General features: G+C 34.5%; 1 protein-coding gene across 10 annotated transcripts in view; it reads right to left on the reverse strand.

Moving 5' to 3' along the window:
- LOC135221077 (disks large homolog 5-like) overlaps positions 1 to 16,787 on the reverse strand; it is a 625,627-nt gene that overhangs the window by 16,241 nt on the left and 592,599 nt on the right. For all 10 annotated transcript variants that reach the window (XR_010315871.1, XM_064258859.1, XM_064258857.1 and 7 more), the window contains 5 exons: positions 16,522 to 16,652; positions 5,718 to 5,991; positions 2,779 to 4,598; positions 1,415 to 1,627; positions 321 to 453 (listed from right to left, as the gene is read on the reverse strand). Coding sequence is in view for 9 of the 10 variants with exons in the window: in XM_064258859.1 (XP_064114929.1) it covers positions 321 to 453; positions 1,415 to 1,627; positions 2,779 to 4,598; positions 5,718 to 5,991; positions 16,522 to 16,652 (2,571 nt within the window). In the remaining variant the exon portion in view is untranslated. The remainder of the gene's footprint in view (positions 1 to 320; positions 454 to 1,414; positions 1,628 to 2,778; positions 4,599 to 5,717; positions 5,992 to 16,521; positions 16,653 to 16,787) is intronic.

Below are 16,787 nucleotides of genomic sequence, written 5' to 3' on the forward strand. Positions count from 1 at the left end.
TGGCTTCTGCTAGGCTACCCTTTTAGAAGTGATTCACTTTGTCATTCTATATCTTGAAATTAATGTGTAAAGTATAGGTCTGTTTAGGCTACAAATTACATGGCATTACTGAAGCCTATTGTATAACTTGAATCATTCAGTGTAAGTTATACTATTGTCTATATTACTTGTCAAGCTTTGCCACTTATCAGAAACCCACCAGATCATCTGGTAATCTTCGAGGGTCAAAATTCTTTTATAATAAAATTTGTGCATTATATAAGCCCTAAACTGAGGTTAAAAATGAAATCTTACAAGTCCACCAGTATTTCTTGTCTTACCTGTGATGCCAGGGAATTGACAGTTACTGATGAAACATATACACCTCCCACTTCCAGACATCTAATCTGAATGCCTAATGGTTCCGAGGACTTTTCAATGTATATATTTCTCACATCTCCAGGCTGTGGGCGACTGAAATGGAAAAACAGACATTAGGCTTGATTAATTCTGGATCCTCTTTAAGATACAACAATCTCTGAAAGCCCTAACAACATTGATACAGCAACGAAAAGGTTATTATCACTGGAAATCTTACCCTTAGAAATGAAATAGATTAATTAAATAGTAGTTTTAAAGCCATTTTACTTTTAAATCTAATTTCAAAGTTACATGATTGATATGGAAAACAAACCAGACCTCAGTTTGGCTTATCCTACCTGGATAAAATCAATACCATTAATCAAAGCCACATTTTTAGGAAATAAAATGCACCGATAACATTTCACAAAAAAAAAAAAAATACATCTTACAATGGTTAGAATACTCTCACTGTACCTCTTCTGATAAATTTAATAAATTTCATCCTACTTTGTCTACGCTGGTTTTAACATTACCAGACTCCCTATCAATTTATCGTGTTTGCTACTGCTCACTAAGAAGGCTTCAATAATATGGCAAAAAATAGCAATCATTAATATAAAGATCTTTATTCTGATCATATGGTATATCATCCAGAGGAAACTACTTCACATGATGCCAGCCAACAGTTATCAGTGAGTGAGACTATGTAGTTAATTATATCAGGTAACTTTTGCTACTTGGTCAAGACTGGTCCTAATGTGCTACTGTTTCTTGTAATAGATGCTTAAAGATAATAAATAGCTAGTTTTGAACTGTCTCACCCATATTCAAGACAGAAAGGTTTACAGTTCTGCTATCCCCTGTGATGTGTACATGGTGTGAAGTTATTTATGATTTAAAACCTTCAAAATACCCTGCAAGCTTTGAAAGCAAATCCTCTACATATCTCATGAATTAAATCTTGCAGCACCATTCAACAAACTCAAAGCTTTCCCAATAATTTCTGTAAAGTGTAGTAACAAAATGGAAGACATGAGTAAAAGTCAAATTCGGTACAGACATTTAAACTTACTTTCTTTGCCATGAGTACTCTTGGTAATGGGGGCTGTGTACAGAGTGTGTAATTTGAGTAACATGTTGAGGTCCTCGGCCAACTCCGCTGCCAGTGCCTAGAATATCACTGCCATAGTTGGGGGAAGTGGGCGATCCCCTTTCAGAAGATCTTTCAATGTTCCCTCCTTTACCACAACTACTCTTACTGGCCACACTTGTGTTACTTGGTATTCTGAAATGGTTAATACACATTTAGTACCATCAAACTTATCCACTTATATTACTTGTACAAAACTTCTATCCACTTATATTACTTGTACAAAACTTCCAAAGAGATTATTACATAATAATCTCTCAAGAAGGGATTTCATTAGTAAACTTCTGTTAAAAGGTGCTTAATACATAATAAAACAATTACCTACATAATATGTAACTATAATTCACAAAAGCAGTATACATAATATGAAACAAAAAATGATCTATCAAGGATTGAATGTTTAAATTACAACGATCAGTGCATGTTTATGTACGTATAAATAAATAAATAAATAATCAAATGATCAAAATTTACTGTTTATCACTGTATCTAAACCAAATGCCCAATTTTGAAACCAGACTGGAGCAGATACTCTCATCAGTTATAATTCCCCTTAGGTGTAAGTTCCCAAGTTGTAGTATACTAGATTTTAAATATGAATGTATAAAAGTTCATGCATATTTAAGTGACAAAAATTCATAGAGCATACATATGCACATTGTTAGCAACTTCAGATTGCAATGAGTAATATAATTAAGACACAATAAATGGATGGTTCAAAAACTGTGTAATATACATTCACCTCTAAAGCATTTTCATTGTTTTTATTTTCTTTGCTTGCACTTTTTTCACTCTGTATCTCTTATAAGGTCTTTGAAAAAACTTAGGCTATATGCGATGCATACATCGGCAATGGTTTTGCACATGTTAAAAGTCCAGGTGCATCAGTTGTGGTTTGTATACCAGATCATTCCTGTTATATTTATATTATTATAAACATTTAATGATGTTGTCAGTATTCATTATTTTAATAATTAAAGTCACTTCTCTAATTTTTCATTTAGCTATCCTTTTTCTAGAGTATATACGTATGTATATATAATATATAGTAGTAGTATATAGTACTTAATTTACTTCATTTAAATTAGTTGCTTTACCTTACACACTTTTGACAGCTCTATTCCTTCTTAATATTTATATCAGTTAATCCTTGAAAACAATATATTATATTGGGTAAAATATTTATGCTAACTCACTTAACATTTATGAAATACAATAAAAAGTGAAAAAACACAAGCTAATTTTATCAATGTAAGCACTTAATTCCAAACAATTCTATACCTTACCTAATACGTTCATTTTCTTTCTTGCGTGGCATGGTACCCATGGAACGTTGATAATCATGGTATGAAGGAGGCCCTGAATGAATTGGCAAAGGAGAGGGTTCATCTGAAGGTGGACGGTAGGGATGGAGGTGTTGTAATGTGCGTGGTTTATGGTGACCAGGTACTTCTAAAGATGGAGAAGGAGAATGGTAAAAACCACCACTGCCTAATGTGCCCATCATTCCTACAGGAGTTGGGGATGATGCTTGCCTGTTTTCATAATAAGCTCTTTCCCTCAAATCTCTTTCTAATCCAGGTGAAGACAAGATGCTGTCCCCACTCCTAGATGACTGTAAAAAATGACCCTGTGAAATTGTAGGAGGTGAAGAATATCTTGGAGAAACTGCCAATGAAGAAGAGCCCATACTGCTATGTGGGTAAGCGTGTGTGTGAGTTAAAGATATATGCGATACTGGCGTATACGGCGCAAAGGAAGGAGGAGATCTTACTGGATTAGGAGGAGAATAAAGCCCAGCATGTGGGTGAGGGATTCGGGAATGGGAAGGAATACGCTCTCCTCCATGATGAAGAGAGGGACGTGTTCCGTAACCCGGTGGTAAACTGAGTGACTGAGGAGGATTTGGGTCTACAGGGCTCATGTTACTCTCACTATCACTTTGAGTATACTTTAAAATATTTTTTTTAGAATAATATTCTAATTCTTCCTTGCCAACATTTCCTGATCTTACAGAAAAGTCTAAGGAAGTATCAGAGGGTGTGAGAGAACTTAAACGATCTCCTCGTTCTCTTTCAGATTCCTCGCTCTTTCTGTCCAAGGATGGATTACGAGGTCCTGTACTAGAATATACTTCTTGACTAGGATACATACCACTAGATGACTGCTGACCGGAATAAACCTGTCCCGTGCTACTGTATGATGATGACTTAGGACCAACATCAAGGCTTTTATATAATGGTAACTGCTGATTGCGAGGGCTAGTTGGGGTGCTATGCGGACTAGAACTTGATCTAGAACCAAGGTGTTTTTCATGTATGTAAGGGTCATAAGGCTTTTCTTCATGAGGATATGATAAAGGATTTGGAGATGGTAAAAAGACAGACAGTGGAGGTCTACTTCTGCGTTGCGTGTACAAAGTTGTTCCAGAGTTGGCATCGTAAGAACTAAGCCCACCACCTCTATATTTAGGCCAGGTACCTCCTGATTTATCTTTATCTCGCTTTTTAGTTCTCTTTGTTGTACTGGTACCCCCATTACTCCCACTCTTATGATGGTATGAATTATTAACAATATCTAAATCAGCTATAGCCCTTTCTGCCTCATGATCTAACTTCTTTTTGTCTTCTTTATCTCTAGTTTCATTATGACAATCCCCCCTTTCCTTACTGTGCCTATTTGGCCTCACCATATTCATAAAGAGATCAAGGGGCTTTGAGCGATTTTCTCCTGTTGCCTTATTGACATTATACACCACTTTTTCACTGCTCCCATATCTTTTACCACCTGTTCCTTCTTCACTGTGGCACCCTCCTCCTGAACCTATCATTAATTTTTTGTTGGCTAACTCTCTGCTGCCAGATCGGCCTGAACAAACACCAGAGTCTTTAGATGGAGATGTAGGTGAGGAGTAAGGTCTTGAAGATGAAGTAGACTTATCATCTTCAGTAATATTATGGCCACTGGATGAAGAACTAAGAGGTGCAGAAAGAGATGATGACCCATGAGACTTGAGAGTTGTAAGCTGCACCACTTCTCCAGCTGCATCTAATAAACATTGAGCTTCTTCACAGCTGCCTATGTTATCTACTGGTTTCCCATTAATCTGAAATGAAAATAAACCTTCTATCAAGCTCATCTGATAGGATTTTCAACTTCATTATATATAGTTCAAATAATAAACAAAATTTTGCTATGCCTTAAGTACCTGAAATATTCACTTATGCAATACCCAATCTTCCATGTAGTACAGAACAAATCATAACACAAAAACTATACAGCAAAAGCTGCAAACATTATTGCATATTAATTCAATCAATTGCAGTTTTGAAATTCTTTCCATACTCAGCTTTTACTGTATTGGTCCAATGTCACTGCAACAAACTTGGTTCTGATTGTCATAATCATCAAAAAATGTAAGCAAATTTCCTTAAAATGTTGTTATTTATTGATTTATCCTACTAATTTTTCAACCAAACAGTAATCCTCAGAGAATCACTGGCTATTAAGTAACAGCATACAAAACATTTCTGATATCAAGTTATGGTAAAAAAAGAATGTCAATTACTCTGACCATATAGTAAAAATGAAGACAGGAAAGCTGTTGGGACAGCCTTGGATGGGACCTTAATCTCTCAAGTGACAATATCTCTGTGGCCAGCAGGTGCCTTGGTAACTCGGTGAATTATTCATGTAACTAGATTATGCACACTAATAATTGCTAAGAAAAATTATCTAGGACTCTTTTTTTTAGTCCATACATGCCTAAACCCAAAAGCACTATTTTCTGGGGCCAAGGAAAGTACATCAAGTCCATAAAAGTTTGAGTTAACAGTCTGCTGGTAATAAAAAAATAACTCTAGGACAGGTTGCAACTGAAAATGGGTCTTTAACATCTCACACTTGGCAAGTCAATTGCAAATATTAAAATTTTATTTTTCTAAATCCAAACCATAAATATGTGGAGGTAATATTAAATACTATAATAAAAATAAAATCAGAGCTAAAGCTAATACTGTACTACTATGAAACCACAATAGTAATTATATTTTTAAGCCAAGGTTAAAAATGCTTCAATGCCTACCTCATAAAGTGACATAACTGACATTAATAAAAAAAAGTCTAGGGCATTAAAATCTCTAAACATTTTGAGAAGTTATCTGTCAAAAAAATAAAATAACTTCCTTAATTTCACATCAAGAGACAACAAAACATTTACTCTTACATTAAGCACTCTGTCTCCAACTGCTAAGTTCCCTTCTCTTGCTGCTGGACTTCCCGGAAGGATATTTGCGATATAAACTCCAGTACGCAAAGTTAGACCATGGTGAGCAGTATGTGGACAATGGAGGTGTGCTGTTGCTAGTCTACCACCACTACGTCTTCTCCTGACTGTCATTTGTATCCATCCCCCTCCACCCATCACTGCTTCATAGACACTTGCACGCTCCATTCCCTGGCACTCTAAACCATTTAGCCTAACTATTTGGTCATGTAACCTGAAAAAGGAGGAATATTCAAAAGATAAATATAAAATATAGTAATTGCATATTCTTCCATAAATAAAAGTTAAGTATATCTTGGTTTAACCAGACCACTGAGCTGATCAACAGCTCTCCTAGGGCTGACCAGAAGGATTAGATATTTTTATGAGGCTAGGAACCAATTGGTCACCTAGCAACGGGACCTACAGCTTATTGTGGGATCCGAACCACATTAGATCGAGAAATGAATTTCTATCACCAGAAATAAATTCCTCTGATTCCGCGTTGGCCGCCCGGAGAATTGAACTTTGGACCACTGGATTGGCAGCTGAGCGTGAAAACCACTCGTCCAACGAGGAACTCATAAAAAAAAAAAAGGCTACATTACATACCAATAACTGGGGAAGAAGACCCTCTTTTATATGTCTCAAAATATAAATGCTACATCATTGGAATTAAATTTAAAGTAAACTTTCTCTATCTTGTAATACATAACTTTCTTGTGGGAAAGAAGTCAGCAATTGTCCTACATTCATATAGTAGTTAAAATTAAGGTAAGGACACTTAAAGAAACTTATGCAGTGGTGGTGAACAAGGCGGTAGAGTTGGCAGCTATGATGAACACTTTACGATGATTGAAAATTGAAAAAGAAACCCACAAAATCACTGCATAACTTGTTTACTTCTCAGTATTTACATTTAATTTAAATGTAAATACTGAGAAGTAAACAAGTTACACAGTGATTTTGTGGGTTTCTTTTTCAATCTTCAGAAGAAAACTGAAAGAAATTTTTACGATGATTGCTACCAGTAGGCAAGGCAGTTAATTGTGATGGTAAGCATTTTTCTGATGCAAGGGAAATAAATACCGCTTGTTTAATGTTAAGAGAAAATTCTACTTTTCAGTATATGCAACACCTCAAGGAAGCATACAGTGGCTGTAACAGGTTCTGTTGACGGCATCAAGAGCAGTTACTTGGTCCTGCAAGGTCAGTTTGGTGTTGTTTCTCTTCAAAATGCTCCTAATGGCACTTTTTGAAAACACAAAATCCTTTTGGAAAGGCACATCAAGGTTTATAGCAGTCTAAGTGCTATAGCATCCGGATTGTCCGATTACATTCTTTTCCCTGAGGTTGTTGCACAAAGGTAGAGAAGGGTTGCTCCTTTACAAAAGGATCAATGTTTTAATTTCTCAAATTAATATATAGATAATAGTAGTATGGTTAGGATTAGAGTGCTTAATGTATCCAGTGACCACATGTAGAGGATTTATTCCATCACATCTAGAGGATTTATTCCATTTGTCCTTTGAGTCCACATTATACTGTCCTGGTAATACATCTTACAAGGAGGCTGGAAAAGTGAACTATTCATGAATGATCTATCTAAATTCCCAGTCAATATTGGAGTTGGGATAACAATTACCAATTAGTACTTGCATTGCCCAATCATACTCCTTTATTGTGGAGTTCCACAATGAACACTGAATGCATTAAAGATTGGCCCTAGACAAAGAAACTAATTCTCATCAGTGGTTGGGAAGGCAAGCATAGTAAAGGAACTGGTAGCCTTCTACATACGAGCTTTCAAAGATATGAACGTCCCTGTCCATTCACTTAAAATTTGGTTAAATACGTGCAAAATTTTAAATTGTGCCGAAATTTCAAATCTGGCAAAAGTGCATAAGGTTAGTTTGTGTCTTTGATGCTTGGTAGCACACTGGATCCAACTCTTTGAGTAAACAGTCCATGTACACCAAGTTACAATTGGAAACCTGCTCTTTAACAACCAACTCTCATTATCAAAATGCGACCAAAATAAATAAAAGTAAAATGATTCTATAAAATACACTTTCTTCTGACTTCTAACCAATTTACAAAATATATACGTTACTATATGGGAGAAGTGTGAATATTCTTGATAGCAACAAACTGCAAGATTAGCCAATGGATAAAAATAGATAGAACAACCAAGGAAGAATTCTTTTTATGTTAGCTGTTACAATGTACCTAAAATCAATAATAAAATGCACAATAATTTATAGGTTTTTTCTTATGAATTCTAGCCCATTTACAAAAAATGTGTCTATGTAAATATAAAAAGTGTGTGAATTTTTATTTAAAGCTCAACTGTGGTGAGATCAGCTATCTTAAAGCAAATTAAAAAAGCATTAAGTATTAAAATAATTTTCATTAGCACAAACAGCTATAGGAAGATGTTTTTGATCAGAATTGAATGTTGGAAAGGACAGTTGTTGGCTGATGAAAGAAAATGACGAGCAGTTTTGTAAGTATTGTACAGCCTAATCTTGCAAAAATAGAGCTCAAATAATATGAAGGATACATAACTTTATCTCATGGATTTCACTGCCCATTTTTCAAGGAGAGATTGAAGATTTTTATTTATAAACTTTTCTTCATGTACAAAGACCAAATTGTCTTGATATAAACTTTATTGCCATACACTGCTGTATGCTTATGGTCAATCACAATGCTGGACCCCCAATCTAAATACCTGAAATCTCCAAAACAAAAGAAACTGAGGGAAAGTACTTAAATTAGTGATGTGAAACGTAAATCCTATTAAATTACCCACTAAAAATCAGAAAACTACAAAAAACAAAGATGAAAAAATTAATTACCAGGATAATAGTGGTGAGGCTTTTTACAATTAATTGGTTCATCATGAACAAACACCTTAACTCATATTCATTTTCCATATTTGATATATGCAATATACAGTCACCTCTCAAATAATGTGTGTTTAATTAACGCATTTTCTATTTAACTTGAGCTAGAAAATATTTAAAGATGTTTAAAAAACGCAAAAATTTTGATATACCGTGAAATAATAACATAGCCATCAATTTTTTGGTTTGGAAATCCGCTGATGGCAAATACAAGTTTATTTCACCATATTTAACTCAATTCTACGTGAATTTTCTTGCTTCTAGTTATCATAAACAAATATCTAGATACTATACTTATATGAGACAAGGTAATTTTTTGTTATACGACCAATTTTAAGTCGAAATATGACTTGAATAAGTCTCGTTATGAACAAAATTATTTTTTTCGTTATCAGATTGCGTTGGAAGTATGGTTATTGCGTTAAAAAAAAGTGATTCCGTTCGCTATCTTCATTTGATTTCATCATAATGCGAGCTTTACGTTATTTATCTTTTATTTGTGTGAAAAAAACAGTAAAATTTGTTGTTTCAGGGCCAGTAGTTTTGATTAAAATGGTTTGCTCTCAATTTTATCTGCAGTTGTATCTGATACCATAACTTTACTGGAGATTTATCCTTGTTGCCGATGCATGATAATAGTCATTAGCAGCTTTCTCAATTTCAGCTACATTATTATTAATAGGGGTTAGTTTTTCCAGACCTCTGAGTCTCAAGTAGACTCTTCTCGAGCTGGTTCTCAGGGATCAATCCTGAGAAAGAAGAAGAAGAAGAAGAAGAAAGAAAGAAAGAAAAAAAAAAAAAAAAAAAAAATTAGACTATTTGAGAAACCCGTCTTATTTAAAAAATTTATGATTTTATTAATTGAAAAATCCCTGCTTTCCGCAAGAATATTTTTCATTTCCGAACTCCGCAGATAAATAGATCTTTCCTGGGTCCAATTTGGGCACTCAACAAGCAAATGCTGTACTGTCATGGGTGTTTGACATCTGTTACATTTCACTGGGTCAGCATGTGGTGTTGACATCAAGTGACCATGTGAGAATCTTGTGTGTCCTATACGTAGCCTTGCTAGGATCACCTCTTTTGCTCTTTCCTCCTGTGAGGATGTTCTCCATGCATAGACTTCAGTTTTTATATTTTTAAGTTTATTTGTTGTTGGCACCGAGGCCCATTCTTCTTTCCAATCCTGGTAAATTAATGTTTTAACTGATTTTACCCAGTCTGACACTGGGGCATATGAAATTGTTGGAGGGATAGTGCAGGCTAATTTGGCAGCAGAGTCTGCATATTCATTTCCTTTTATTCCCACGTGTGCTGGGATCCAACATATTTCCATTGATATTCCTGATTGGAGGAGTTGATGAATTTTTATTTGAATTTCCTGTACTATTTGGTTTCCTGGTTTATACTGTCTTATTGCATCTATAGCGCTACGTGAGTCACTGAAAATAACAGAGACACTTGCTTTTGCCTCAGATATCATATCTAGAGCCATCTGTATGGCTGTGACTTCAGCAGTAAATACTGATGATATTGAAGGTAGGCTTTTTTTACTTAACATATTTTTCGAATATGCAGATGCTCCTACTCCAACATTATTTTTGGAGCCGTCTGTATATATCATAAATTTGTCGCCTTTTCTTCTAATGTGCTCCAAAGCATGTTGGCGGTACATTTCCGTACTTGTCATTTGTTTTTTTGAGTAGGTAAGACAGGGAGGTACATATCTTTACTCTATTTAAAATCCATGGTGGTGGCAATTCCATTGGTGGGTGAAAAATTGGATTCATATTATGTATGTTCATTATGTATCTAGCTCTTTTTGGGAAAGAGCTAGTACTATTAACTGCTGTTACTTGATTACAGTTTTGGAAGCAGTAAGTTGCAGGAGACGATCCCGCTTGCATTGAAAGACCTCTTTGTATTGTTATTAAATTACGGTGATGTTTTAAGGGCAAAACACCTGCCTCCACCAAAAGTGAGTTTGTTGGGGACGATCGGAATGCTCCTGTGCACAATCGCACGCCTTCATGGTGCACTGCATCGAGAGATTTTAATGCAGATTCTGAGGCGGATGAATATATTGGACAGCAGTAACCTATTATGGATAAGACTGTTGCCTTATATATCATTAATAAAATGTCTCGCTTTGCTCCCCAATTAGTGTGATAACTTTTTTAATATGGCAAGGGCTTTAATGCCTTTGGCTTTAATGTATTTGATGTGCTCTTTCCAATTTAAATGTTGATCAAATATTACTCCTAGATACTTGATTTTTGTACAAAATTGTATTTCAGTGCTATAAAGATGCAGTTTGATTGTTTGGTTCTTCATCCACCTTTTGTCTTTGTAGAAGACGATTGCTTTTGTTTTATCAGTTGAAAAAATTTAAATCCAACTGAATTTGCCCAACTACATATATTTGAAATGGCAGTACTGAGAACTCTCTGAGCATGTCTCAAATTACTACTCGTATAGTAAATGACAAAGTCATCACATATAAACTGTTTTTTACACCACTTGGTAAATTTATAGTAATGTCATTGATTGCTAAAGCAAACAATGTACAGCTCAAGACACTACCTTGAGGGATTCCTTCTTCCAGTTTATAGGTTACTGAGTAGGAATTTTCTACTCTTACTTGAAAAGTTCTGTTTGTTAAGAAGTTCTTAATAAATATTGGTAAGTGGCCTCTTAGTCCCTTGGAGTGGAGTTTTTGCATGATGTTATGTTTCCATGTTGTATCGTATGCTTTTTCTATATCAAAAAATATAGCTACTGTTAATTTCTTTTGTTCAAAGCCTTTTTTGATATGATCTTCTAAATGTGTTAAGGGATCTAGGGTTGATCTGCCAGCTATTGAACCAGATTGTGTTGGTGTTAAAATGGATTCTTTGGTTATTACATACGTTAATCGTGCATTAACCATTTTTTCTAAGATTTTGCATAGGCAACTTGTTAGAGATATCGGTCTATAATTGGATGGATTACTTGCATCCTTTCCTGGTTTGTTTATTGGAATAATTATGGCATGTTTCCATTTATCAGGAAAGACACGTTTTAGCCAGATACTATTGTAAAATTTAATAAATATGATTTAGCTATAGGAGCTAATTTTTCTATCATTTCAAATGATATTTTATCATATCCTGGTGCAGAGGGATGACAAGAGTTGATGGCATTATCTAGTTCATCCATGTTTAAAAATATAGTTATATTCCAGGTCTTCAAGAGTTTCAAAATTGAGTATTATATTTTCTTTTTGTTTTCTGATACTTTGAAAATGTGTATCTAGGCTGGAGTAAGCACTGATGTTTTCAAAATGTTTCCCAATTATGTTTGATATTTCATAAGATCATGGTATATTTTTCCATTTAAATGTATTGCACTTCTTGGAGGTCTTATATGTTTTCCATTGATTTTCCTTATCTTTTGCCAGACATCCCTTGTGGATGTGTTTGAAGATATGTTTGAGACATATTCCTTCCATGATGCGATTTTTTCAGCTATTACCGTTTTTCTAAACTTGCTGTATATTTGTTTATATAGTGGTTTAATGTAGTTAATTGTTATGTTTGTTATAAACTATTTTGTTTAATATGTTTATACTATAGGGCATTTTTTTGTGTTGAGTGATTTAAGGCGAGTTTTGAGTCTGTTTAGATTGCGACTCAATATATGTTGTATTTTACTTAATGTTGTTAATGTTGGATTCCACCATGGGACAGGGGATTTTGTGGAATGTGTTTTGGTTTTTGGAATACTTTTATCTGCAGCATTTATTATGAAGTTTGAGAAGGATTCACATGTAGTATTGTGATCTTCATTATGTGGGAAATGGTGGTATGTTTCGTGTGTATAGGAAATATTTATCCCAGTTAGCTTTTTGGATATTATATCTTGTAGGTGGCAATATTTTGACATTACTTAAGTAGTTCAGAATGATTGGGAAATGGTCACTTGTGTATGAATCGTCTAGGACGTTCCATTCAAATTTCTCTGCTACATCATTTGAACATAATGAAATGTCAATTGAAGAAAAGGTTAGGTGTGTATTTGAAAAAATATGTTGGAACTTCACTTTCATTGAGACAATACAGGTTGTGTTTCATTATAGTATTCTCTATGTTGATTCCGGATGTGTCAGTGGGGTTATTAATATCCCATAATGGATTATGTGCATTAAAATCTCCTACTATAAGTAGTGGTTCCTGTATACTTTTGCTAATAAGTTCAGAAAAATCACTGAAATTTGCATTGAAATTTGGTTGGTTATATAAATTACAAATAGTAATTTTACTTTTATCAGGCATATACAGTTTAATTGATGTTATTTGATATGGCATAGATGGTATTCCAACAGGGTTTCATATGTAATGCTATTATGAACGTATATGGCTGTGCCTAATTTTCCACCGTCAGTTGGTGAATAACAGGCAATTTTATAGTGTTGGATATTTGTAGGGTTACTTCCTATATGTTGTAGACATATGCACATTGGGTTGTGGTCTCGTATGATTCTTTGTAATTCACCCAGACGTAGTCGCGGGTAAGAGACCATTTATATTCCATTGAATGATTTTATATTCCATTATTGGGAGGAATTGGTGTTAAATTCTGTAAATTGATTGCTGATTTTACTTTATCTCGTAGTTTATATGCATTTGAATTTATTTGTGGTTTTTTAATCATTGTATTTGTATGTTGGTTATTAGATTCTGCAGTTGTTTGTTTTTCATAGTTGAATATTAATAAGTCTATTTTTGATTTTATAATTTCCTTTTTGTATTTTAAGGATTCAGAACATAATTCGTTCTCATGTTGGTGTGTTAAAGGGCACCTCCTTAATTTGGTAAAATTGTCAATACAATTTCGTACTGTGTCCTCTGTCTTGGTAGTTAGTTGGTTATATGTACTTACAAAGCATTCATTACAACCACAAGATGAAGCATGTTTGGTAATGTTAATTATTGGTTCAGAAGTTTTTGGTCTAGCTTTAGAAATTTCTGGTTTTGTAATTCTATTGTTCCTTTCTGTAGTGATAAGGACTGTTGGTTTGAGGGGTTATTTGTTTTGTTGTTGTTAATGGGATATTTCGGTCTTGTGGATGGTTGGGGGGTGATAGTTATATTTTGGTTTGGTTTAATGGTATGATTTTCATTAGTATTATTTGATGGAAATTGTAAAGAGTGATCTTTACTGTCCAGATGTTGGCTGTTTGATTGAGATTGAGGGTAATTGTGTATTTCCACTTGTGATGAGGTTAGTTTAATATCTTTTTTAAAATGTTCTCCTGGTGTAGTTGGAGTCTCTCTGGATTGATTGTAATTTTCAATATTTACTTTTTTTCCCTTAGGTGGGGTTCTTTCTAGAATTCTTTTCTTTTTGCCAGTTCGATTATCATCATTATTTAATTCTTCTTCTATTGGAAGTTCTTTTCCATGGATACGTAACTGAATCATCTATGTTAGTGGTGGTATTGGTTGTTGTAATATCACTTTTATTTTGGGTTTCAGTATTATTGGTATGAAATCCAGTTTCCATGTTTATACTATCTTGTTTGTCATTGTGCTGTTTGATGTCTTGATTTTTAGTCACATTTGAAAAGGTGGGGGTTTTGGATGGATTGTTAACGCCTCTTACTTTTAGCTCAAGTCTGGCTTCCATGACTGACATTCCTGTCCTATTTATTAACAACTGAAGTTCTGTGTTATATTGGTAAAATGAACACTCCTTAGATTTTGCGTGATGGGCTAGTCCACAATTAATACATTTTGATTGATTACAGTTCCAATTAGTGGTATGGTCATCTGATGCACAGACTGCACATATAGCTTTATTACGGCATCTTTTGTATGTGTGTCCATACCTTGAGCACTGTGTACATTGTAATGGTTTAGGAACAAAAGGACGAACTTCTCTATTTTGTCCAAGAATTTTTATTTTAAATGGTAAGTCTTGGCCTGTAAATTTTATTTTGGCAATGTTGATATTTTTACTTTTATCTTTCCTACTTGAAATAGAGTATATTTCTAAATCGTGGATATTGTTATATCTCAATTTTAGGGAGTCTAGCAATAGTTGTTTTGAAGGAAGCTCCTGCTCGCTATTGGGTAGGATGACTGTACCCTGTACATAATTCAATGTTTCGTGGCTTGTAATTATTACCTTTATATTATTTATTTCTGTTATACTTAAAAAGGCAGTGGACTGCTTTTTATTGGTTACTTGGATAAGCCATTCATTGTCCTTGATGTGTCTGCATTCCATGTCTTGTGTTGGATATATGTTAAGTAATTTGTTTTCTAGCATCGCTGCTGAGATTTTGTTGTCAGCTTGAGGACTAGAAATCTTGACCAATTATCTGGTCCAAAGAGGTCATCAAAAAATGTACCAATGTGGGATTAAGTCGGTAATTTTTGTTTCTCTTTGGTCCTTGTTTTATGTATGTTGCTTGTCTATTATGATTTTTATATTTTTCTGTACTGCTGGGAGGATTATTTGTCTCTAATTCAGAATTATTGTTCATCATATATGGTGCCATTGTTACGATATTGGAGTTTACCAATTTATTTTTGTTTGTTTCTTTTTTATTTATGCACTCTATTTGGTTTTCTGGCTCTGCTGCTTTACTTGGAACAGGGTGTTCCTTTGTATCTTTTATAGTACTTTCACTACTTGTGGCAGTACCTAGGAAATTCGGGAGTGACGTGCCAATGGTCATCAACTGTGCCGTAGTTTTTCCATCATGGGGCCCAGGGGTACTCAAATCATTTATTTCACAGTTCATAAATTTTGAGTTTAAAAAAAAAAAAAAAAAAAAAAAAAAAAAAAAAAAAAAAAAAAAAAAAAAAAAAAAAAAAAAAAAAAAAAAAAAAAAAATTCTTGAAAAGATATCATTGGCCCTTCGCGAAGTTAAATCTTCTGCCAAAGGCACAAGTGAGAAAGGACTCCCAAATGTCCACATCCCTACCCTACCCCAAAAGGGGATGGCATAACATGATTAGTATGGCCCAAGTGTAAGCAGAACCCGCTTGCTAGGACTAAGAGTATTATGTTAATACAATTATCCCCATCCTAATCACATTATGGGCAAACTGGATAGAATGCCGAGAGTTCTATTCCTAGAACCAGACCCCCCCTGGAATCCGTGGTCCAGCTCCACAGAATAGTTCCGCCTGAAAAACAGGTCCGAACATTGTCGGGTAGATGATGGATCTACCACAGTTCTCACTATTTAGCTTCGGATTTAACTCCACGTTAAGCCATGATATGTTTTCTCATTTATTTGCTTTCAAAAATTTTGGCAAAAAATGGAAAAGTCCACATAAGTTTACTCGAAAATATATAATGTCATATGGGACTCTTGGGTTCGAACCTGGGAAGAGATTCCTGAGGTTCGAGAGCCCCCTCACCACGTCAAGGTGGTCCCAAAATGAGGGGGAATTTCAGCTATAACTTGGTTGAAATTTAACACCATATTTCCTTGCTGATCTTTGCTCTATAGCAAATAAAGTTATTACATAAAAATATATCAGTCCTATTCTACATAGCATTGTTTATAACATATCTACGGTAATTGTTTACTACTGTACGATGGTTGAAATACAAGCAAATGGATGTTGCTGTTATCTAATTTGGTTGTACTTAGCAAAAAAGTACAGAGTTCCCCAAGTCCAGGAATGTAACCCCCCTTATTACTGTATTTTGTATGGGAAAAATGTGTTTAAATAGCACGTTTCTAATTAACAGAAGCTCTCCAGGAATGTAACCCTCACACTAATTGAGATGTGACTGTATCAACAGATATTAAAAGTATTATATTAAGTTTCCATCCAAACACGTAAAACTCTTACCTGAGTTTCCCTTCAAAAGGTCCATCTTTGGTAATGCTAGTAACATAAATGGCTCCATCACTTCCCCCATAGTGTGGATCATCACGGCCCCCGACAACAGTAAACCCAACATCACGTTCAGACTCTATAGCCTGAAAAAGTATTTTTGGTTAGCTTTTCATAAATCTCTAGAGTTACTGTTAAAAAATAAAATTTTTCTTACTAAAGCTTCTGCAACTACAGTCATACCTCACGCATCCTTGTTTCTGGATTCACAAAATTTTCAT

The sequence above is a fragment of the Macrobrachium nipponense genome, chromosome 2, assembly GCF_015104395.2.
Source record: "Macrobrachium nipponense isolate FS-2020 chromosome 2, ASM1510439v2, whole genome shotgun sequence".
Lineage (NCBI taxonomy): Eukaryota > Metazoa > Arthropoda > Malacostraca > Decapoda > Palaemonidae > Macrobrachium > Macrobrachium nipponense.